The sequence below is a fragment of the Tetrahymena thermophila genome (assembly GCF_000189635.1).
Source record: "Tetrahymena thermophila SB210 genomic scaffold scf_8254584, whole genome shotgun sequence".
Taxonomy (NCBI): Eukaryota; Ciliophora; class Oligohymenophorea; order Hymenostomatida; family Tetrahymenidae; genus Tetrahymena; species Tetrahymena thermophila.
The window spans coordinates 388,466-411,607 of record NW_002476355.1 but is presented as its reverse complement, the minus strand read 5'-3'; the positions used below and the strand labels follow the sequence as shown (position 1 = coordinate 411,607).

General features: G+C 22.4%; 6 protein-coding genes across 6 annotated transcripts; 4 read left to right on the top strand and 2 right to left on the bottom strand. All coding sequences in view use genetic code 6, as the record gives it.

Moving 5' to 3' along the window:
• Nucleotides 1-279: 279 nt before the first annotated feature.
• On the bottom strand, nt 280-1,263 carry TTHERM_01213930 (hypothetical protein; the record flags this gene model as incomplete). The annotated part of the gene is made up of 1 exon (XM_001027023.1): nt 280-1,263. The coding sequence occupies one exon, from the start codon at nt 1,261-1,263 to the stop codon at nt 280-282; it is 984 nt and encodes a 327-aa protein (XP_001027023.1).
• Nucleotides 1,264-4,019: 2,756 nt separating this feature from the next.
• TTHERM_01213940 (hypothetical protein) lies at nt 4,020-7,566 on the top strand (the record flags this gene model as incomplete). The annotated part of the gene is made up of 6 exons (XM_001027024.2): nt 4,020-4,578; nt 5,503-6,665; nt 6,730-6,892; nt 6,963-7,176; nt 7,273-7,387; nt 7,444-7,566. Exons 1-6 carry the CDS (start codon nt 4,032-4,034, stop codon nt 7,564-7,566), a joined length of 2,325 nt encoding a protein of 774 aa, XP_001027024.2. The 5' UTR covers nt 4,020-4,031.
• A 2,093-nt stretch (nt 7,567-9,659) lies between these two features.
• Nucleotides 9,660-14,695, top strand: TTHERM_01213950 (hypothetical protein; the record flags this gene model as incomplete). The annotated part of the gene is made up of 3 exons (XM_001027025.2): nt 9,660-11,226; nt 11,284-11,714; nt 11,996-14,695. 3 exons carry the CDS (start codon nt 9,660-9,662, stop codon nt 14,693-14,695), a joined length of 4,698 nt encoding a protein of 1,565 aa, XP_001027025.2.
• Nucleotides 14,696-15,896: 1,201 nt separating this feature from the next.
• TTHERM_01213960 (kinase domain protein) lies at nt 15,897-17,867 on the top strand (the record flags this gene model as incomplete). Its single annotated transcript, XM_001027026.3, has 8 exons — nt 15,897-15,984; nt 16,039-16,079; nt 16,142-16,211; nt 16,266-16,414; nt 16,521-16,920; nt 17,025-17,173; nt 17,234-17,330; nt 17,395-17,867. The coding sequence occupies 8 exons, from the start codon at nt 15,897-15,899 to the stop codon at nt 17,865-17,867; spliced, it is 1,467 nt and encodes a 488-aa protein (XP_001027026.2).
• Nucleotides 17,868-18,153: 286 nt separating this feature from the next.
• TTHERM_001213959 (kinase domain protein, putative) lies at nt 18,154-20,166 on the bottom strand (the record flags this gene model as incomplete). Its single annotated transcript, XM_012798482.1, has 12 exons — nt 18,154-18,328; nt 18,553-18,636; nt 18,715-18,801; nt 18,867-18,956; nt 19,013-19,102; nt 19,145-19,234; nt 19,313-19,402; nt 19,461-19,547; nt 19,617-19,709; nt 19,778-19,823; nt 19,892-19,972; nt 20,043-20,166. The coding sequence occupies 12 exons, from the start codon at nt 20,164-20,166 to the stop codon at nt 18,154-18,156; spliced, it is 1,137 nt and encodes a 378-aa protein (XP_012653936.1).
• A 1,923-nt stretch (nt 20,167-22,089) lies between these two features.
• TTHERM_01213980 (WWE domain protein) lies at nt 22,090-22,776 on the top strand (the record flags this gene model as incomplete). Its single annotated transcript, XM_001027028.2, has 1 exon — nt 22,090-22,776. Exon 1 carries the CDS (start codon nt 22,216-22,218, stop codon nt 22,774-22,776), a length of 561 nt encoding a protein of 186 aa, XP_001027028.1. The 5' UTR covers nt 22,090-22,215.
• Between the last annotated feature and the right edge of the window lie 366 nt (nt 22,777-23,142).

Here is a 23,142-nt window from a genome sequence, read left to right as displayed (position 1 = left end):
TACTATACCAGCAATCAATCGATTTAATTAAAAATTAGAAATGAGGATTGCATATGAATCAAGTTGAGAATTAATTGTTTATATTTAAAGTATTTAATTGTTTTTCGTTTTATTGTTTCCCTCATAAATAATTTATTCCAAAAATAATTAATGAATGAATGAATTTATGTATGTATGTATAAACTAGACAGGCAACAAATAAAGATTTGCCTATTTATGAACTTTTTTAGTTTATCTATCTATTTATCTATATATCTATTCTCATATTGTTTTCCTATCTCATAAGAAGAAAAATTTCTTTTTATTCTTATCAGCATTAAACTGTTAATATAAATCTTCTAAGTTTTACTAATTTTTGTCCTTAAGGTCTTTTAAGCGCTCTTCGTATGATTGCTTTAAATCTAAATCTTTTGATGCTTCTTTGAATATTCTATTGAATTCGTTTTCTTTTGAATTTTCTTATTTTTTTTTCATTACATTATCTACAACCATATCAATCATTTACTTAATTGAGCCATTCTGGCTCTTGCTTTCACTTTCAAGTAAGAAATATGTAAATAATTTAAGCTTTTCTAGAGTTTCTTTATCCATTAAAACATCATTTACTGTAGAGCCCAAGGTAGCAGTTAGTTGACTTTTACATCTCTCGTCAGCTATTGCATTCTTAAAAAGCTCAACTATTACTTCAGTTACCTCTGGCTGAGAAAAGGTGTATTTAAGTGTTTCAATCAATTCTTATTTAAACTCTTAATCCCTTACTACTTTTAGGAGCAAATCTAAAGTATGTTTAAGGGTTTCTTCGTCTTTTAATACATCTATAACGAGTTCTTTACCGAACACTTTACTTTCTTCCAAAAATATAGGATTTTTTATGCTCTATACAAGTAATTATAATACAGCATCTAAAACTAATTGTCTCTTTACTAAATCCTATACAAAAATCCCACTTTCTCTTTATACTTCAGTATCTTAAAACACTCCTGTTATCAGCTGCTTGCCAAAGCTCTCAGCTATTTTAGGTAAAGGTTCATTTTTATCCAAATTTTTTGAAAGTTATTTTAACATTGAATGATAACCATTAACCAAAATGGGTTTATAAATAGGGAACATTAGAACTCCTCCCATCAAAATGAATTTTCCACGGTGAGGACGCATGCTAGTTTTAAACAGTGCCCACTCGTCTTCTATCTCTAAATATTTCTAAAGCCACTTGAAAGGCTTAGGTCTAATTCTATTAATGAATTCAAATATTTTAAATTTCATGTTTCAATGATGTAATTTTCAGAAAGCTGATATAAATTTCTCTAACTAAAACGAAAGCTAATTCACTATTTATATGAAAGAGGAACTAAAAACGTAGTATTTGCTAATTATTTTCTGAAATGTTTGATACCCTTTTTCAATATTGAAAAACAAATTGTTTATTTTTGATAAATTAATCTCTGTATTTTGTTAGTATTTATTATTTATTGGCTGTTATCTAGATAGATGTTTGATACTAACTAAATAAGATTTTTGCAATTTTATTAACTTAAAAATAAACTTTAAACAAATTATGCACATAACACACATACTTTTATTTCCAAATATCCTTTCATTTTTTTTGTATTTGAAATAGAATAGAGAAACTTCTCTTTTTTTCCTTAAAAAATTTCGCATTTATTTACTTAAATTCTAGATTATTTTTTCTAACAAAAAAAAACTTGATAACAACCAAAACAAACTAGTTTTTTATTTATTTAAAATTTATAAAACAGTCCTCATATTTTATCAAAAAATTATTTTGAACATTATTTATTTGTTAAATATATATCAATCGATCGATTGTTTATTTTTTTTACTTTTTAAATGCTTTCTTATCTTATTTAAATCTAACTAATTAAAAAAAAATTATTTCATGTTACTTTTCTCATTTCTTATTCATTTTATAAAACTTTAAAATTATTAATTAGCATTATAAAATTTAAAGAGTTTTTAAATAATAAAATTTAATCAATCTGATTTAATTTATTTTACCTGAAATATTTTATCTGTGTATTAGATAAAGCCTTAATCTTATTATTTGTGTCATTTCTTGGAGCAAATAAGATATCATTTATTTTTTTAAATTCAAAGTTTTTACATCTTTTTATAGTGGGAACTACCTCTCTAGTTTGGGTTAAATATTTTTGCTCAAAATACTTTTTTTTGAATAGCATTTGAGTATTTTATGTACCTTTTTATATCAGGTACCTTTGAAAAACGTCTTTCTTTATAAGTTGGGTAAATAAATTTTTTGTGTCACAAGGTATTAAGAAGATAAATGGGATTGTATAAATTATAAGCAAGCAGAAATTATTCCATTTGTTAATCTAAAAGTATTTTTGATTACTTAAAATATTATTAAAAGGAAATATGTAAAATTAAGATATTTAAATGAATAATTACATTTTATTAAATAGATTAAATATTTCTCATATTAATTATGATAAATGTGTTAAAGTTAATAACACTATTTTATTTTCTCTATTTTATTTATAACTCTGAATATAAATTTTGATATATTAAAATCATATAAAACTATTAAACGGTGAATAACTAATTTATATAATTTGCAATATTTTTAATTAAATAAAAAGAATTGCAAAATGAATTATAATTATTTTCAGAAAATGTTATCAAATATTTTAAAAGTAAGAATATAAAATATTTATTTGAAATCTATCAAAAGCAAACAATTTTATACATTAATTATTATATATATATTTTGAGTATTTAAGAGATTTTCAAATTATAGTTTGATTTAAATCTATGATGTAAGTGCATTTAAACTTTATTTAATAATAACACTTTTTTCTTTAAATAGTTATAAGTTATTTATTTAATAAGAATTATTTTTATTTATAATTTTTAAATAATTTAATAAATTATTTGTAGCCAAATTTACTTGTAAAACAATTTAATCGTAAAATTAAATTCAAAAATTATAAAAAATTTTGTTATTACTAATTTTTACTTTAATATATGCATGCTTTTTATTATGAATTTACTGAATCTATATTTAAATATAAAAAAATCGTATCGTTGTAACGCTATTACTAAATTAGAATTTTATAGATGAGTGAAATACAATATTAATTTAAAAGAGAAAAGCCCTTTTACTTAAGAAATAATGGTAAATAAATTTATTTTGATTGATATAATTGATATTTTAAATAAATTTAAGTAAAGTATTTGGTATTTAGCAGAATAGATTTGATTATAAAAGGATTTAATTTTGTGGAAGATGATGAGGATGAGTAAGTAAATTTAATGATTCAGGATTGCCTAAAGATTAATTACATTAATTAGAGTGAGGATAAATGTATTTTTTTATTTTTAATTGAATTTGAGTGGATCAAAGAATAAATTTCTGATTTTTGATAGATCATTTAGATTAGTCTAAATTATATATGTGATTGTAAATAAATGTGAGAAATAATGATGTATAGATAGATAACATTAGTTTGAGAGAATAAGAAATTCAGTAAAATCCAGCAAGAAATAAGATATTGCTTTAAAATTAATAGATATTGTAAACTTAATGTGCTATTTAGGGGAAAGTTTTGCATTTATAAAATAATATGAGAAACAAATAATTCAGTCAATAATTTAGCCAATCAATCTTTAATATTATATTTTATATTACTATTTAACATTTCTCTAAGCAGTAGCAGCTGGCACATAAAGTTATTAATTAATGAACATAAAAACAAGAAGAAAAAAAAATAAAAAACCTTACTAAATTGAAATTATTAAAAAATTACAAAAAATAATTAATTGATTTTTTTCAAGAAAAAAGAAAGTCAAGAGTTTGTTTGACTTACATTCACAATCAATACAAAAGCAAATAAATATACAAATAAAGAAACATATTTAGACCAATATTTTTTAGATATCAGTAAAACAAATATAGCAAAGTAGCAAGCAAGCAAGCACACTTAGTTAGTTAGTTCTCATTTTAAAATTGATAAAACTCAATTCAAAATTTAAATATAATCTCGCAACGATAAATGAAAAGTATTATCCTCTTTAAAAATTATCTACATTTATTTATTTTTTTGGTTGATTTGATATTTTAATTATGTAATTTTAACAAATTAGGCTCTCTCTCTTAATAGCTTAGTCAAAAAGGCATTAACGTCAGCATTTACAATCCTCAAACTATAAATCAAATTAAGTAAAATAGTTTATATCACCAATCTGCTGAAAAACCAAGAGTTAAAACAAACGGAAGCTTACACTCTAGCAATAACTAAAGCTTGGCTTTAGAAACCTAACAAGGATAGGCATTTAATTAGGCTTTAGCTTTTTCAGCAAATCTATCATCTGGAAAAAAAAATAATTCCTAGACAAATTTGAGCAATCTAAAAACAGCAAATCTAATCAGTTAGCAATAAAATGTTTATACAGGTATAGGGAAAGGTAATAGCAGTGCTCAAAAATAACTTAGTCAATAATAACAGTTTGAAATCCCAAAAGACATTTAGTCTCTTCTCCAGAAAAAAATGCTAAGTTAGCAACATAGAAGGGCAGAATCTACCAAACTTGCATATATGAGTAATTAAATAAAATATTTAATTTTACATTTTTTTGCTTTACGAATAATATTTGCTATGTTTAGATCGAAACATTCCTAAAATTGTTCTAATTAACTCATTCATTCATTTTTAAAGCGAAAATAGTATATCTACTAAAAAAGTGTAAATAAATGACTTAGCAAATATATAATAATTTATAGAACATAATTTAATATTTTAGATGAAGTAAGTTCGAGTCAAATTAATTCATTTTTCTAACACAGTTAATATTATTATTATTATTAGCTTTAAACCACAAAAGAACTATGTAACAAATTACAAACATCATTTCTAGTAAAATATTAAAAATGTAAAACTCGAATACATTTTCTTGTTAATAAATAAAAAAATATATAAGAAGAAAAATAAGGATAAGTTCGAATCCTAACTAATTAAATTAGTAAAAGTGAAAGATCCTTGAAAAATATTTGAATTTTAATTAATTTTGAGTGAAAAAGATAGAAAATTAATTTGATAAATCAATCAATATTTAGAATAAAATAACGCAATAGATATTATAAAATATTCTGTTATTTACTACACCACTATTGATTTTAATTATTTATTTATTATTTAGTTGCTTTTTAATAGCTATTTTAATAATCTCAATAGTGAGTTTCTGGCTTTAAATAAAGATAGATAATTTAATATAATATTTCTTTCTTTCTATCTTTTAATTATTTTTGATTTTTCATGCTTTTAAATTAAATTTATCTGTCATTTAATCTCTTTTCTTATTGAAATGATTAATTTTCATGATTTTTATTAATTTTTTTATTCATTCATGCAATTCATGCATGCGTCAATTGATATTGATAAATCAATTATTTTTTTCACCAACAATTAAATTATTAATCAAGATATAATTTATAGCCTAGCTAAATCGTTCTTTTAAATTAATTAGATTAAAATCTCAACTCTTTTTCCACTAATGTCTCATCATAGAAGAAAGGTGATAATAATTTTGTTTTTCCAGAAACCACTGACGATAGCAACCTTCAATTGCAGACAACTACCAGTTAAATTAGTTCTGGAGGGCCAAGTATAACAGTTTCATAATCAATGACTGGCTTAAAGTCCTCAAAAAATAAAACAGAAATGCATTAACAATACTACTCAAATCACACAAAAATGGAAGATAATATTTAAAATGATATTTAACTTATTGTCTCACCTTAAGTTTCATCAAGATCTGGTTAAAATTAAAACTCCCCTTTTTTATGTGCTTAACAAATTCTTTCTAATAATAATAATAATCACTTTTCATCTCCTCTACAACTGACACCAAATAGAGATCCCAACGATGGAGGGAGATTTTTCTTAAATTTGGCTAAAACTGCTGCCAAGACTTAGTCTAATGAAATTCCTTAACATTTTTAAAAGAGTAGCTCTGTCATACAAAATGAATAAGCAAACTTTTAAGAATTAACAAATAAGTAAGAAAAAAGAATTTCTGATCATAAATCTTAAAACAATTCTCCTATCAATAACTTCTTTTTTGGAGATGGTATCGTACCTCTTTCTGCATAAATTTAAAAGAATCAAAGCATGAACTCAACCTAGTTGCAGTAAATATAAACTTCATAGTTTAATTCACCATACAAATAAAGCATAAAGCCAACAAAAGTTAAAATATGTGAACCAAATAATGTTATTCACTATGAAAAAATGTAACCTATTAAAAATCAAAATTCATATTTATAGCTATAAACTGAACCAAGTGGACACTCTTACAGCAAAAGTGTTAATTTAATGTCTTCAAGAAGTGAATTGAGTGATACTGAGACTAACACTAATTAATAATTACAAATAGTTAAATAGCCTTATCCCTCTAAACCTAATTTGGAGAGGTCTCAATAGCAATTTATAACCACTTCTCCTCCAAAATTACCATAATAAATAGATAATATAAATAAAAGCAATTAAAATAATCAACACGAGTTAGCTCTAGTACCTCCTAGCTAAGAAGAAGCTAAACAGCAGTTTTAAAAGATTCTTTCCACACTCTAAATCTAAGATCAATAAAATCTCTTGCAGGAGTTGACTAATCTTTACTCTTAAATATTTGTAATATCATTTTTTTAACATTTATCTCAGCAAAATTTATAATTTTTTTTATTAAACTGAAAAGCATTTGGAGGATTAAAAACCATAAAATTAAAAAAAATAAGAGCAACAAGTACAAATTTAAACCTAAAGTATTAACAAATAATATCAAACTTCAAATGGAAACGATTCGACTTCTACTTCCTCTTTGGATGATTTGCAAGGATCTTCAGTCAAGAATAAAAAAAGTAATACTTTATTTGTTATTTTAAAAATCTAAATAAAAAGAATTTTAAATGAAATTTTTAAAAATAACAGCCTAAGAAGAAAAAGAAAGAGAAGAGTTTTTGAAGCAAGAGGAGAGAGTAAGTTTGGAGCAAAAGGTACTTCTTGTAAATTATGTAGATATAAATTAGGATGAACTTTTCAAGCTAGTTAGAGAATATTACTAAACATAAACAAATCAGCAAAAAAAATATCTAAGCATAAGATAAGAAAAGATTTCATTACAAGAGCTCCTTTCAATTTAAAAGTAAAAAAACAAATTATATTTTCATTTACTATATATAGAAATTAATTTATTTAAAAGTGCACTCGAATGAATGTATTTTTTTTAATTAAAAATAAGATTTATCTAGGAAAAGCTGCTTGAAAGAATAGATCAAGAGAAAAAAGCAAGATTGAAAACAGAGGAATAAACCAGTATGATGCTTTTAAATTAAGAAAAAACCATTAAAGTCATGGTAAATTAAATTAATTTCTACAAATTGAATGAATATTATTTTTTATAATCAATTAGGAAACTAAATGGTAATAATAGTATGAATCAATGAGGAATGGTAGTACAGCCTCAGGAAATTCAAACAATTTTAAGTAGCCTTCTCCTTAAGATATAAGCTGTACATTAATGGATTCTAATTGAAAAAGTTGAATATATTTAACAACCAAACAAACAAATCAGATTTTGTTATCAAAAGAGAGAAATCGATTCAAATTCTTTTTTTGATTAAATTATACTAGTAGTGGTAGTAGTAATCTTAATGCCTGAATAAGTTTCATTCAAATTTTTATATAAAGCTAAATAAGCCTTGAAATCTCATAATTTATTGAATATATATATTTCTAGCTTTGGGTAGTAAAGGACTCAAATAATTTTCTCTAAACATAACTTTTTCCTTAATAATAATAAAAATAAATAATAAAGAAGAGGACAGAATATCAATCAGTTACATATTTGATCTACTCTAAATAAAAATGAGTAAATCACTTAGATAATAATTTCTTTAGAATGAATATGTAAGTAAGTGCAAATAGTTATAAAAATTTAACACTTTAACCAAATAATTAAATTTACAAATATATATCAAATTTTATTTCTTTATATTTATAGCAACTGTAACTTCAAAAAAAATAAAAATGTGTGTATATATAGATTATCTAAATAATTTAATCTTTCATTCATCATATTTATTCAGCCAGTTGATTATTCACTACATTATTTTATAGAGCTCCTTTAATTATTTAAAGCAAATACTTGAATTTTATGCAATTATATTAATTATTAGTACTTAAAAGCTTACTAATACAATTTTATGTGCTGATAAATTGGTTAAAAACTTCTACTTTTTTTAGTTTATATTTAGTTTTATTATAATAAAAACAAATTTATAAAGAATATATGAATATTTAAATGTAATCAATCGCCTAATATAAAAATAATAGACAAAGCAATTTAATATACCATTATTTGTTATTTTAAATTATCTGCTAACATTAGTTTTTTTTAATATGATTAAATTAATCAATATTTGATTTACATTTGAATTTTTTAAAGTTGTATTTAATATTTTAAATAGGGAAAAAAATTTATTCTGCTTTTTTTTAACTATTAGAAGTCTTTTGTGTTAGTTAATTAATCTAAGGGTTTTAAACAAATAAAAAGAAGAATTTATATTATAAAATTACTAATTATTGTATGTGACTAAATTTTATTAAAGTTGAGAAAAACAAAGAAGTAGGAATAGAAAATTCAAATATGTATACAATAATCCTAACATTTATTTGATAAAAATAAAATTAAGAAAAAACGCTAAAATTTAAATAGCATGAAATTTATCAAACAAAAACTAACAAAGAGCCTAAATTAATTGATTGCCAATTATTACAACCTGAATAAAAATAAAACTGAAAACTGTACTGATATTTTTTATAATTTGTTAACAAACAATTGGAAGTTAATTATTTTGCTTGACATATTTATTGTATTTATAAAATTAATTGAACTGTTGTTTATGCTCATTTCATGTTTGTTTTTGATTATTTTCAAATTCTTTCAGTATTGTTCAAGATTATTTATTAGTCAATCAATTGATAATAAGATAATATTACAATATTATTAATATAGTAAATAGAAAATATTGATTAAAAGGAAAAAAAACAAAACAAAAACACTCTTTAGGAACACTTAAAATTCAAAAATCATTTATAAACTTGATTCTAAATTTTAAAATTTTTATTAGGAATAATCAATCTCATTTTGTTTAATTTAGTTCATTAAGTCTTCTATTAGAAAGCTACTGGAGATTCATAATAAATAAGTAGAAGTAGAGTCATAAATAAATTATGATTAAATACCATTCAGATTTAAATATTTATTTTAAATTATGCACTCATTCAACATTTACTTCCTCTCACTTTTCTTTAACAGATACCACTCAAGCAAACATAATAGTATTTACAATAAATAATTAAAATTTTTAATATTCTGCATATAAAGACACAAAAGATAGAATGAAATAATGAATAAATAAATAAATAAATTCATAAACATTCTTGCACCAATCACAAAAAAATGAATGCTCGTTGAGTTAAATATGAAGACTTGACAATAAATTTTTTATATAAAAATTGTTAATCATTTATTTTTGATACTGATTTCACACATTGTCACAGAAATTTTTGTTTTATTTGTGTTTTACTCACTATTTTTCAATGTTTATTTGATAACAAATTACTATGGAGGATTCATATTTCTTCAAATTTAGATTTCACATCAAAAAAAAAAAAACTTATGATCATAAAGATAAAAAGCTATAGTAATAATAAATAGAAAAACAAACAGAAAAAATTAAATTAAAAGACTTACTAAGAATATAATAATTATAATAAGCTCAATCATAATTTGACAAGATCAATTGTCTTTATACTTCAATATTTAAAATGATATCAGTCAAAAAGAGGGAAGATACATACCTCTAATCTAACATTTAAAGTGAAAATGACATCAGCTCTTCTACTAATTAGTTTATTGAGAAGCTGTTAGTTGATAAAGAGGTTTCTTAGTCTCTTGCTAAGCACTCAATTTCTTAAGTAAATTAATAACAATAAGGCTAGAAAATTTTATAAGAAAGCTAATCTTTTGAGTAGTAAAGATAAATTGAAGATAACTAGAGCAACTCAGAGTCTCCAATCAGAAATAACTTATCAAACGAAGACTACTATACAAGATAAAATGCATGTTCTGTATCAAATGAACAAATGCAATAAGAAGAGTTTTTAAATCTTAAAAGCAAATAAGAAAAGAGTTCTTTTAGTGAGAAATTAGAGCTATGCAAGGAGAGTTATGCTTTACGAAATTCTTCTCCTTTTAGTTACTCTGATTAAATGCATTATTCTAGAAAATCAACGGCATTGAGTCTTTACTCAAACCAAAGCGACTCATCAAAGGCTGTCAATAATAGCAGTAATACCTAAGAAAATGAGAAGAGTTCAAGTAATTCATAACAAGACGATTCTTTAAATAAACTAAAAAAGAATCTATTTGCTAATTCTACTAATTGCCAAAAACAAAATTCAGAAATAGGAAACGATAATGAAAGAGTACAGTCACCCTAATAAAAAAATTCATTTGATGACTATGTTTAGACTTCACCTTCAAACTCAAGCTCAATTAAGAATTCTAAGGAGAAAATAATTTTAATATAAAAACCTTCTTCGTTTTTATCTTCAAAGGAAAATACTAATTAAAAATCTAATACAAGTAATATATTTTAAATTAATTAATCTACTTCAGGAGTGTCTCAAACTAATTCCAAAGATGAAAGTGAAAATTCAAATGAAAATGAAATGAATTGTTGTTACTAACTAAACTCTACTGCTCGTGGTGAATAACTGTTCTAAAATTTCCAAAAAAATTTTAATTCTACTTTGGCAAACAAAAACAGCAACTAATAAATTTAATATGAAGAAGATTAAAGTTTTGATAAACCTAAAGATATTTAAGAACAAACAATTAACAATTAAGATAGTAACAAATAATCTCTAGAATATGATAGTGATCGCGTTTATATGGCATTCACTCTTTTGATGCACAGTAAAAGCTTTGCGTCGCAAATTTAGTAATAAAATCCTCTATAAAATGAGCAAGGAATTAATTTTACTACAGAAAAAATAATAGAAGAATTAAATTAATTGGATTTCTCTAAGCTGGAAGATGGCTCTTTAAAGCAGGATATCTTTAATGAGCTTTGCAAAAAGCAATCAAAATAATCATCTGAAAATGAGATTAGCCATGAATAGACAGGTAAATAAATATTTATAAAATTTAAATTATAAAGTGTGGCATTTTATTTAATTTTAGAAGATAGATAAGATGAGGAATATACCAGCTTTGATTAAGAAGAATAGCAAGATAGCTTAGATCAAGATATTGCTGGAGGAGAATAAATTTTATCATTTGAGAAAAACAATGAAAAAGAAGTAGATAATTAAAAGCTAAATCTTGTCTTAAGCCTTAATTCTAATGATTTTTCATCAATGAAAGCAAATATAGAGTTTTAAGAAAAAAGCCCAGAAAAAGAAGACAATTTAAACTAGAAACTTTTTTATTCAAATAATAAAAAATATTAATAAGCATAAGAGTGTAAAGATGCATAGGATAAACTTAAAATAAGTCTCGAAAATTTAATTCAGTCTTGCTAAGACAAGCAAAAAGAAGATTTGAAATAAAAAATAAATTCAGAGTAATCGAATAAGAAGGGATTTTAATTATCAGCCAGTCATCTCAATTCAGTATCTAATTTATTTTATAGTATTTTTTGCAAAAAAATTAAAAAGAACCAACCGACTATCAAAAAAACAAACACACAAACAAACAAACAAACAAACAAACAAACAAGATAATTAACAATAAATTAATAAAGAAAGAAATATGAAAATGAAATCAAAGAATTTGTGAATTTAGCTTAAATAATTTGTGTTTAATTAAAAAATTTATAAAAATAAAGAGTTTCAATATTTGTAATTGAAACAAATTTATTTTGTAAGATACTAAATCTTTTTATTATCAATAGAAAAGAGGTATTCAGATAAGAGAAACAATCAGTCTCAATAAATCTCTCTTAATTTAGCTTAAGTAATCTGATTCTTTGATTAATAATAATAATCAAATAGCAAGTGATAAAAAGTAGAGTAAATTTTCTTCTACTTAAATACTTTAAAATTAGAACCAAAATGCAGTAACTCTCAAAGATTCTCAAGACACTCTTCCTTAATAAAATAAATTTTAAGATGCGTTTATTTACTCCACTCCTGATAAATCAAAGAAGTAGCTCTTTTAATAGACCAAAAATAACATTAAAAAGAGAAAAATAAGTGATATTTGCAAATATAAAAAAATATCACCTAATAACAATTGCGCAGTAGAAGTTTTAACAAACTAATCAAATCCTTGGGCTTATAAAGACTAAACCGCTTTACAGGTAAAATATAAAGCTATATCTTCAAATCACAAGCAGTAAATTTAAGTGATCGACTTAAGGGCGCTTCGCTTGGAAGAAGAAGAAAAGTACGATGAAAGTGAAGAAGAAATAGAAGAATTAAATAAGCAAATAAAAGTGAACAATTAAATTTAATGGAATGAGCACATTATATCTGAAATTGAAATTTAGAATTCAAGCATAATCAAAGACAAAGCAGTCTCTAAAATTCCAATCTAGTGTCTAAGAAAAGTAGACTCAAAGTAAGAAGAATAAGTGAAAGCTTAATAAGAATAAAAATCTAATTCAAAATAATATGAATGCTTGATTGATAACGCAAATAGCTTATCTAACCCTAATATATAGTGTGATAAATAAAGATAATTTATTATCAAATTTGGGGATTAAATAATAATCAATAATATTCAAAACACCTAAACAGATCTTATTCAAAAAAAAAAAAAATTTTTTAAATAAATCAATAAATCATAATAGTAATTAAATATGTAAGAATAGGATAGCTAACTTAAAAATATAATATGTTTAAGTCAAATATTAGGTTTAAGCAGTAGCGTAGAAGCACAATAAAAAAATTAGTCTGATGAGCAAATTTTGGAAGAATCACCTTTAGGATCTCCATAAAGTATAATTAGTGATATAAAGAATAAAGAAAATAATTAAATTTAAACAAACGAAGATAATATTATGCAGTCTATTTAGCTGATAAATCAAATTGCATCGTTTAATCATAATGTAATCGCAAGTTTGTAGCCTGAAAAATCAAGTTAGTAGTCGAGTGTTATTTCGAAACTGGATTAGGAAAATGCCTAAAATGAATTAGATGAAGTACTTAGTAATTTAAAAGTTAACAACTAATGTTTATAATAAAACAAGCAATCATTAGAAGAATATTTAAATTAATTAATTTCAGAATAAAGTTTTGATTAAGGAAAAATAATCAACAATAACAACAACAATAATAACAGTAATACGAATAATTTAAAAGATAAAAAATAAATTATAATCAATAGTTCGCAAATAAATAATAAAAAGGAAAAGTAAAATTCACCTTCAATACAACAAAATTCTATTGCTAAGGAATTTAAATCAAAGGAAAAATTTGATAAACTTAATTTAAGACACAGATCAAAAAGAATTATGGAAAGAAAGTAAAAGCAGTCCTTGCAACAGCAACTTCTTGAAGACCGTTAGTAACTACCATCATCATCGAGAGACTGTGACTAAATTTTTGAGAATTAACTTTAAAACGAAGAATGTTCATAATAAGAAGGACATGCTGAAGATAAATAACATTCAAGCGAACTGAGTGAATAATCTTATTCACAACAACAAATGCAAAATAATTTAATTAATACAAAAATTAAAAATAAAATTGAAAAAAATTAAAAAAAAGTGAAAAACTCAAAAATAATTTATGGAGGGCCTGCTCCCTCTCCTAAAACTACGCATTTGGCAGAAATTATTATGCCAGAAAAATATGAGCAGTACCTTGCTCAAGTTGGTGGCATATCAAGAAGTGGCACAATGTGCTCGCAAACTACACAGCCATTGTATCCTGCTGTCCTTTCCAAACAAAATTCTAACTAAAGTTCCTTTTCTGTGAACGAAGAAGATTTATAATAAAAATAATTCGATTAATAATAGTTACAACAGCAATAATAATATTAAATTCAATCAAAGGCTTAGAAAAAAGCAGCTTTGAAAAAGAAGAATAAACTAACTTAAAATATTGAATAAGTTTTCTATGATGACGATGATGAAAGTGCAATTTAAACCAAATAAAAAAGAAAATCAAGTAAAAATACAGACGAAAATCATGATGATTAAATCGATGACGAAAGCAGCGCTGGCTCTGCTGAATAATTTGCAAAATGCTCTGATGGCAGTCAGTCTAAGAGCAAGTTTGATACAAAAAATCTTGTTAAAAACTTTTTAAATTAATTTTTGACTTTTGTCTAATCAGAAGAAGAGGAGTAACAAATTATGGAGTTGTTAGGCATAAATGATGCCTCTGAGCTTAATGAATATAAAAATATTCTCAAGTAATTCTTTAAAAACAAAAAGTTTAACAGAGCTCTCCTAAAAGAGTTTGTTTTCATTGTTGGATACAGGAAGTTGTTCTTGCATTTTCTCCAAAACAAAGCGCATAATTGGATCATGCAAGGCAGAATGAAAGATAAAGCATCTCACTTGAGAGCACTATAGAATTTTATCTACATCTGTTAAAATTTCACAGAAATCAAATCATGGAGATTCAGATACAACTTCGTCTGAACAAAAAATGACCTCAAATGATTTTAATTTTGCCATGAATTAGACAAAAAAATAAATCCCTCTTTAAAATTAACACATTAAATACAAAGAAAGAAAGATAGATTGATAAATAGATATCTATCTATATATCTTCAAATTAATTAATCGCAATATTTCAATAAATAATCCTTTGTTTATTTATCTTATAAAAAAATAAACAACTACTTGATAAAGCTATAATAAATAAATAAATCAATCAATGAAATTAGTTTAATCAAAATAAAATCTATTAAATTTACATAGACTATCTATCTATCAATAAATAAATAAATTAATAATAAAATCAAAATACCTTTCAAACTATCTATTATTACTTGTTTGGCTTGAACTTTAAAATGAAAATCAAAGAAATTAAAATTAGAGCATAAATATTTAAAAAAAGAATAAACCGCAGAACTAACTTATTCAATTATTGCAACTAATTCAGAAAAATATTATAAAAAAAAATAATACCAATTCAAAATAACTTTTGTTTTTAATAAGGATTAATATGTTAAAAGTGTGTGTCGTCTACTAAATATTAATCATTTACATTTACTTATAATTCTTTTTAATTCCATATCTTAAATTATCAAAATAAATATGTACTTTTTTATATTTGCATTCATTCTATTTTTTAATTTATTCTTTCAAAAATCTCTTCTTCTTCTTTTTTTCTTTCTTTCTTTCTCAATACAAAATCTGCATGCCTATTTATTTCTACTAAATTTTTTCTTTTAATTTTTAAACAGCTAATACAAATGTTCTTTTAAATTTTGTTTAAAATAGTAATTATATTTATTTTATTAGGTAGTTAGTTAGTTAATTAATTAATAAAAAATTTACTAAGACAGATAGGTAGGTAGAGATCTCTGTTGTATGTATGTATGTATGTATTTACTGTACTGTAATTTATTTGAATTTCTTATTGAATTATTTAAACCTAGCAATTATTAAAACAAAACAACTTTAAACAACATTCAAAATTGCATGAAAATTTTTAACTATTAAAAAATTTCTTTTAATAGTTTGTTTTATTAGTTGGCTTTTGCTATAAACATAATTATAAAAACTTCAAGAAATTTAATCTATTTATTTATTTAGTCATTTAAAGAATTTAATTGAATTAAAAAACCAAAGTAGAAAAAACCTTCAATCCTCATTTTAATTCTTTTTATACAAAATGTCTGACCTTAAAGACACAAAAATCAATGGAAAATTTCTTATTGGTTAAAAACTTGGTTCTGGTTCTTTTGGTGATATTTATTTAGGTAACTTCAATTTCTTTTAAAATAGCTTTTATAAAATTATTCTTTGATGTAAAGCCACTAACACAGAAACAAAAGAAATTGTTGCCGTCAAGCTTGTAACTTATTAAATAAATAATATTTTAGCAGATCGATATAAGCCACTCTTTTATAAAAATAGGAAGATAGCAAATCTAAGCACCCATAGCTTCTTTTTGAAGCAAAAATAATGAAAGCATTACAGGATAGAGGTATTTTTTTTTCAAATAGTAATAAAAATTAAATAGCTAACTTAAATATTTTAGTTGGTATCCCTAAATTATATTGGTTCGGTCAAGAGGCAGGCTGTAATGTTATGGTACTTGATCTGCTAGGACCCTCACTTGAAGATCTTTTCAATTTGTGCAAAAGAAAATTTTCATTGAAAACAACTATCATGATATGCGATTAAATGGTATAAATAAAATTTTTAGATTTCAAATCAGCTTTAAAATTGAATAAACATTTAGATTTATATGAGATAAATTCTATCAAAATTCATCTTAATATTTATTAATTAGATTTAAAGAGTAGAAAGTGTACATTATAAGAGTTATATTCATAGAGATATCAAGCCAGATAACTTTTTAATAGGTTTAGGTAAAAAATCAAATACAATTTATGTGATTGACTATGGTCTAGGTAAAAAGTTTAGAGATTCAAAGACTCATTAGCATATTCCTTATCGTGAAAATAAAAACTTGACTGGTACCGCTCGTTATGCTTCTATAAATGCTCATTTAGGTATAGAATAGTCTAGAAGAGATGACTTAGAAGCTATAGGCTATGTGTTAGTTTATTTCTTGAAAGGTTACCTACCATGGCAAGGTATTAAAGCAAACAATAAGTAAGAAAAATACAACAAAATTATGGAAAAGAAAATGTCTACTCCAGTAGAAATTCTATGCAAAGGATTACCTAGTAATATATTTATTTATTCAAAAATACTATGAGTTTGATATAATTTATTGGCCACTTTTATTCCTCTCTCATTCTGATTATTTATTTTTATTATTATAAACTAGTTGAATTCTCTACCTATTTGAATTATTGTCGCTCTTTGAGATTTGAAGATAAACCTGATTACTTGTATTTACGTAAGATGTTCAAAGAACTTTTCTATCGTGAAAATTATGAATGGGATTACATTTACGATTGGTGTCTTCCTATTGGAGTAAAAATAATATTTTAACTTAAATCCTTAATATTAAATTTTGTTATTATAATAATTAAGGGTGAAAAAATTACTAGCTATTCAAATGGTAAGATCTCTATTACCATCAACACAAATCCTCCTTCTGCTTAAAATCCTCCTGTTACCCTTCATATAAGTAATAAATAAATAATAAATTTAATGTTTATATTTTTTATAAAGAAATTTGTATTTTTTGTTAGACGAAAATGTTATGAGCAAAGGAGATGATAAATTTATTAAGAGTGAGTACATGAAAGATAAATTAGAACAATTACAAGGACTTGATAGTTAGGATAAGAATGAAGCTCAACAAGATAACTTGAGAGTAGATAATAATCCAATAAAAGATCATAAAGATGAAGAAGGAGGTCATAATAATCTTTCTGGAGAGAATAAAAACAATGTTTCAAATGCTCCTTCTGAAGGAAACTAATATGGTGCAATTGATCTAGGAGAAGTTAAAGTCGATTTAAATTAAACTCCTTCATAAGGAGCTATTGATTATGGCATCACTCCAGGCTATGATCTTGGTGGAGCTTATGCACCTTATGGAGATTATGGAAATGCATTTCAAACTCCATAATATGAGTACAACAATACTGAAAATAACAACATCAGCAATTAAAATATAGAAAACGATGGCAAAGATACAGTTTTTAATATGAATAATTGATTACAGAAAATTAAATACTATAAAATGTAAATAAATAAATAAGTAAATAAGTAAATAATATATATTATTGTTTTTCTAATAATTTATTGTGATTGAATAAATTAAATTAAATATTGAGACTATATAATTATATAAATCGTACTTCAAAATAAATTTACTAAATTGAAATAGTTAGACCAGCCAGCCAGTTTATCAATCAATCAATCAATTATTTATTCAATCCATATTTACATATTTAAAATTATACTTATTTCTTGCTTAATATTATAAATATTTATTTACTAAATCAGCTATTAAACTACATGATTACTAGTTTTTTAAAATTTGATTGTATATATTTTTTAGCAAATCTATGATTTGCTGTGATTCTCATCTTAAATTTAAAAATTAATAGCTTTTTTAAATTATTAAGTTTTTTTACAATTTCTAGTTAATCCACACTTGAGCTAACAGGATTATATCTATATTTAATAAATTATCAAATTAAAATTTAATATTTTTACTCAAAAAATAAATTTAAGATAAAAACTAAAGATTTTTAAATGAAAGTAACCTATACTATTTTTTTATCTTTTTATTATTTTTAAAAATAAAAAATTTAGTAGAGGTAGGTACTTACTTTTGATGAAATATCTGTATTGATTTGTATTTAAAATTGCATAAAAAGATCTAAATAAATATTTACGATAAATCTATAACTAAATTATATAAGTTAAAGAGTTAAGAAATAGAATCTATCAGCTGATCAACATTTGTAATATTATTTGAACTATATAAAATAATTTTAGGATTTAAAATTAGTTTAACATATAAAATGTATAAAAATAAATAAATAATATTTTTTTACCAAAGAGAAAGTGAGAGTTAAGTTAATTGTGTTTTTTATTCTATCTATTTAAAGGCTAAAGATCCAATGTCTAATATGTTATTTACACTATTATAACCAAAATTATTTATTTAAGGGGAAATAAATAGCTTTTAATGAGAAATTAATTTTACTCTAAAGTTAAGTCCAAATATTAAAGCTTGTCTGATTTATTAATTGAGTTTACAAATTTTTAAATCCCATCAAATTATACATTATTAAAACTATTTATATATCATATGTTGATTAATTTAACAAAACAATTAATTTATGGTATTACGAAAAATCTAATTTTAAAGAAAATAAGCAAGGAAGTTCAGCAACAGCATCCCCTATGTCAACAACTGAGTCAGACTCTAATTAATTTATACTTTAAGAAGTCAAATATCAGTATATAAATAAAAAAAAGTACTATAATTCAAGAAAGATTCTTTCTAGCAGCTTCAATTTTGTAATATTGTTACATAATAACTAGATTCCTTAATAAGTGAATTAATTTGACCTAATTATAATTATATATTTTTGTTTGATATGATTTATTTATTTTATTATAATATAAGAGAATTTGATTTATAAATACCCTAAACATAATTCTAATCTTTTAACTTTCTAGCAATGTGACAAGCATTACCCTATTTTCTATAATCCATTATTTTTTATTGAAAGCCTCCTTTTTTCAGAAAAATAAAAAAATTAATATTTAAAAATAGCTCAATAAATTTAATTACTGGAAATTGAGACTGAGTTCAATAATTTAATTAGACTAATTAAACGCGTTATTTAAATTTTCAAGATGATATATAAAATCTTCACTTCTATATTTATTTTTTATCATAAAAGAAATAATAGTTAAAATAGTTATATATAATTAAATATTGAATTACTCAAAAGAGATATAATAATGAGTTATTTATTAATACTATATCATTTTTTATGATAATTCCTCTATTAAGCTTTGAGTGCTTCCTTTAGATTTACTTAATATGTAAAAAATAATATCTTTTAAATGATGTATAAGCTATTAACTGAAAATTAATTTATTTACTTAATAACTAAGGAAATCTATTTTCTATATGATGTAAATTAACTGTCTTTATTTATTTATTAATTAATTATGAATACATTTTTGCAATTTCTAAATCATTAATTTAAAATTTACAATATTCATGTTTAATTTGATCATGTTAACAAATACTAGGAATGATTGAATTTTAATGGCAGTTCCCCATAAGCAAGCAATCTGATATTTTATATTAAAATAAATATTTTCAAACTAAAACTTATCTAAATATTAAATATTTTTTAATTACTCTTTATATTTATTAAAATACAATGTCTTCTTTTTATCTTATTTAAATTTTTACTAATTCTTCGAATTATGTTTAAGCAATTTATTTTTATAATTTTAAGAGAATGAATTTTTTTAAAAAGCATTAATCTTTAAATAATTTTTTATTTTACTTTTAAAAAGTATTAAGAAATAAAATATTTTAGAAAATACTACAAATTAAATTAAATTTTATAATAATTGAATTTAAAAAAACTTCTAAGTTAATCCCTGTTTCAAGAAATCAAATAAAATATTCAATTTATTCATAAGTATTGTTTTATCATGTTTAAATTGAAATTACTTACTGTTATACTAATTCTAAGATTAAAAATATTTTAAATCATTTCAATTTTGTAAAAATGTTTAAAGTTAGAAATTTTGAATAAAAATAAGCTAGATGTTTATATTAAGATTACTTAAATAAGTTATTTATTAGCAAATTGTATGATATTTGTTTTTTATTTTATTTTACTAATCATTAAGTTCTTAAATTCAATGTTGAAAATACTATTTTCTTAGATATTCATAAATTAACTAAGTTATTTCAGATTATGAATAAAACTTAATTCATATGTAAGTTGACAAAGATATGATGAAATTTTTTTATGTACTTCACTTATCTTTTTGTAACCATATAAACAAATTGAGTTAAATTTTCAAATAAAAGTTTTATAATTATTATATTGTGTGCTTATTGTTTCTAAAAGTAATTTTTATTTTCTATTTGAAAAAACGAAATAATTAATTAATTAATTTAAAAATTTCTTGCTTAGATATTAAATAAGTAGATTAAGGCTAGCTTTTTTAATATTAAAAAGTTGGAAGAGCAACCTATAATTCTAAATGCTCAGAAATAAAAATTCAAATATATTTAAATCATTTCATTATTGTTAATTGAAATTAGTTTTTATATTTGATTTTAGCCTTTTGATAATAAATAATTAATTTTCTTACTAAATGATCTATTATTTTTAATAAAAATAAATATTTTTACAACTTTTATTAAATTTATTTATCTTCAATTTATTTTAATATTATATTTGTTAGAGATGCTTTTCAATTATCTTTATTTAAAATTTTAATTTTATATGATATTTTTACCTAAAGATTTATTAGATTCATACTAAAATAGTATGCAATTTGGTAAAGCTTATCAATATCTCTAAAATAAATGGATATTTTTAGTATTAGTTTTTGGTTTTGGCCTTTATTTTTTGATTTAAATTAAATTGTATTTTTTATTTTATTTTTATTATTCTTAAATCCTGTGCATTTTTTACAAGCCCAGCTATTTAACCCTCAATGAATAATAAATAAAAATATAAACGTATCTGTATTTTTATTAATTTTTGTTAAGCATTTTAAAATCAAATATAAAGAAAATAATTACGATGTAGAACAAAAGAATTTTCATAAATAATATAATAATCATCTGAAGTATCACAAATTATAATATCATTCATTAATGGTTTGTTAGTGATATTTCAAATGCAGTAAAAGTTATAGTAAAAAAAAAATTATAGATTCTAATTTATATTTTGTAACAAAATTTTTTTTTAAATTGAAACAAACATTTCTGGCTGGATATTTTTTGATTTCAGGATAAGTAAAAAGCGATTTTAATAAAATATTTGCATTAAATAAAATAATAAAAATGACTATAAATAACGAATGTTAGTAAAGAATTGACTTCTTTTTTAAAGATTTGTAAAAATAAAAATATTATGAATCTAGTTATTATGAAAATCAAAGCATGGCTGTCATAAATACTTAAACAATAAAAAGTAATTAATTATTAGTAAAATAGTTAAATAATAGTATCAAAATAAGGAATACAACACAATTACTATAAAAATTATTCCTCCATTAAGTTGAAAACCGTATTAATTCAAAATTATTTTAGAATATTATTTCTGCATAAGTATTTAAAAAAAGATTGATATTGATCATTTATATAAAAATAAATAAAGATTTGAACGGAATTTATTATATTTAGTCACAAAAATTAATTTATATACATATGTTTAAAAAAAACTCTTTATATTTTTAGAAACAAATAATTTACTTTGTAAAAAGATTAATTACATCAACATTTAATTATATTATATATATTTTTTTTCTTTTTTAAATAAATTATTCTAGATAAAAAGAAAATGGAGTAGATTTAATAAGACTAATAAGGATTGATTTCATGGTACTGTTATAATGCATAAAATGTGTGGGTACCTTACAGCGATAATATCTAAATGTGCTTAGAAGATTGCTTTTAGAAATATCTTAATAACTAATAGTCTAATCCTATTGTATAATGTTTAATCAACAATAAAAATTATATAATTGATGTTAAAGAAAACACTTAAAAGAATAAAAAGACAGGCACTACTAGAAAGATTCTACGTATAGCTGATGACAATAAATAATAAGTTTAATAGTTAAATGTATCTATCCAATAGTAAGATTAAAAATAACAAAAAAACAATTCTGTATGGCAATTTTTAGGAGATTTAGGATGGAGAAATTATGATGAAGACAGCTAAAAGCTGTTAGTAAAAAAGTATAATTAATATAAATTAAATCCAGAAAATGAATAGTAAACATTTTAACTATCAATTGCAGGTAGTATCTACAAAATAAATTTCAAAAATATGACTTAATAAAACTTAAAGTACCAGACAATTAGACAAATTAGATTATTTTAAAATGTTAATCAGTGAATGAATTAATAATTAAATACTTGTTTATATTTGTTAGTAGTATATATAAGTATTACTTTTCTTTTAAAAATAAATAAACTGTCTACTTTTTTATATTAAAATTAATTACCATTTTTCTGTATAACTTTTTGATTGGAGGATTATCAATTTATTATCAAATATATTTAGTAGAAATACATTCATTTTGTTTTATTTACATAATCATAATAAATAAATTTCTTTGTTAAATATAGATGGATACTTAATATATTACAGCAAAATATTAACTTAAAATAAATAAATAAAACTTTTTACTTTTTTTAATTAAAAAGACACCATTTTTCAATCAAACATTTAAAAGTCGAGTGTCTTAATTAAGGAGAATTT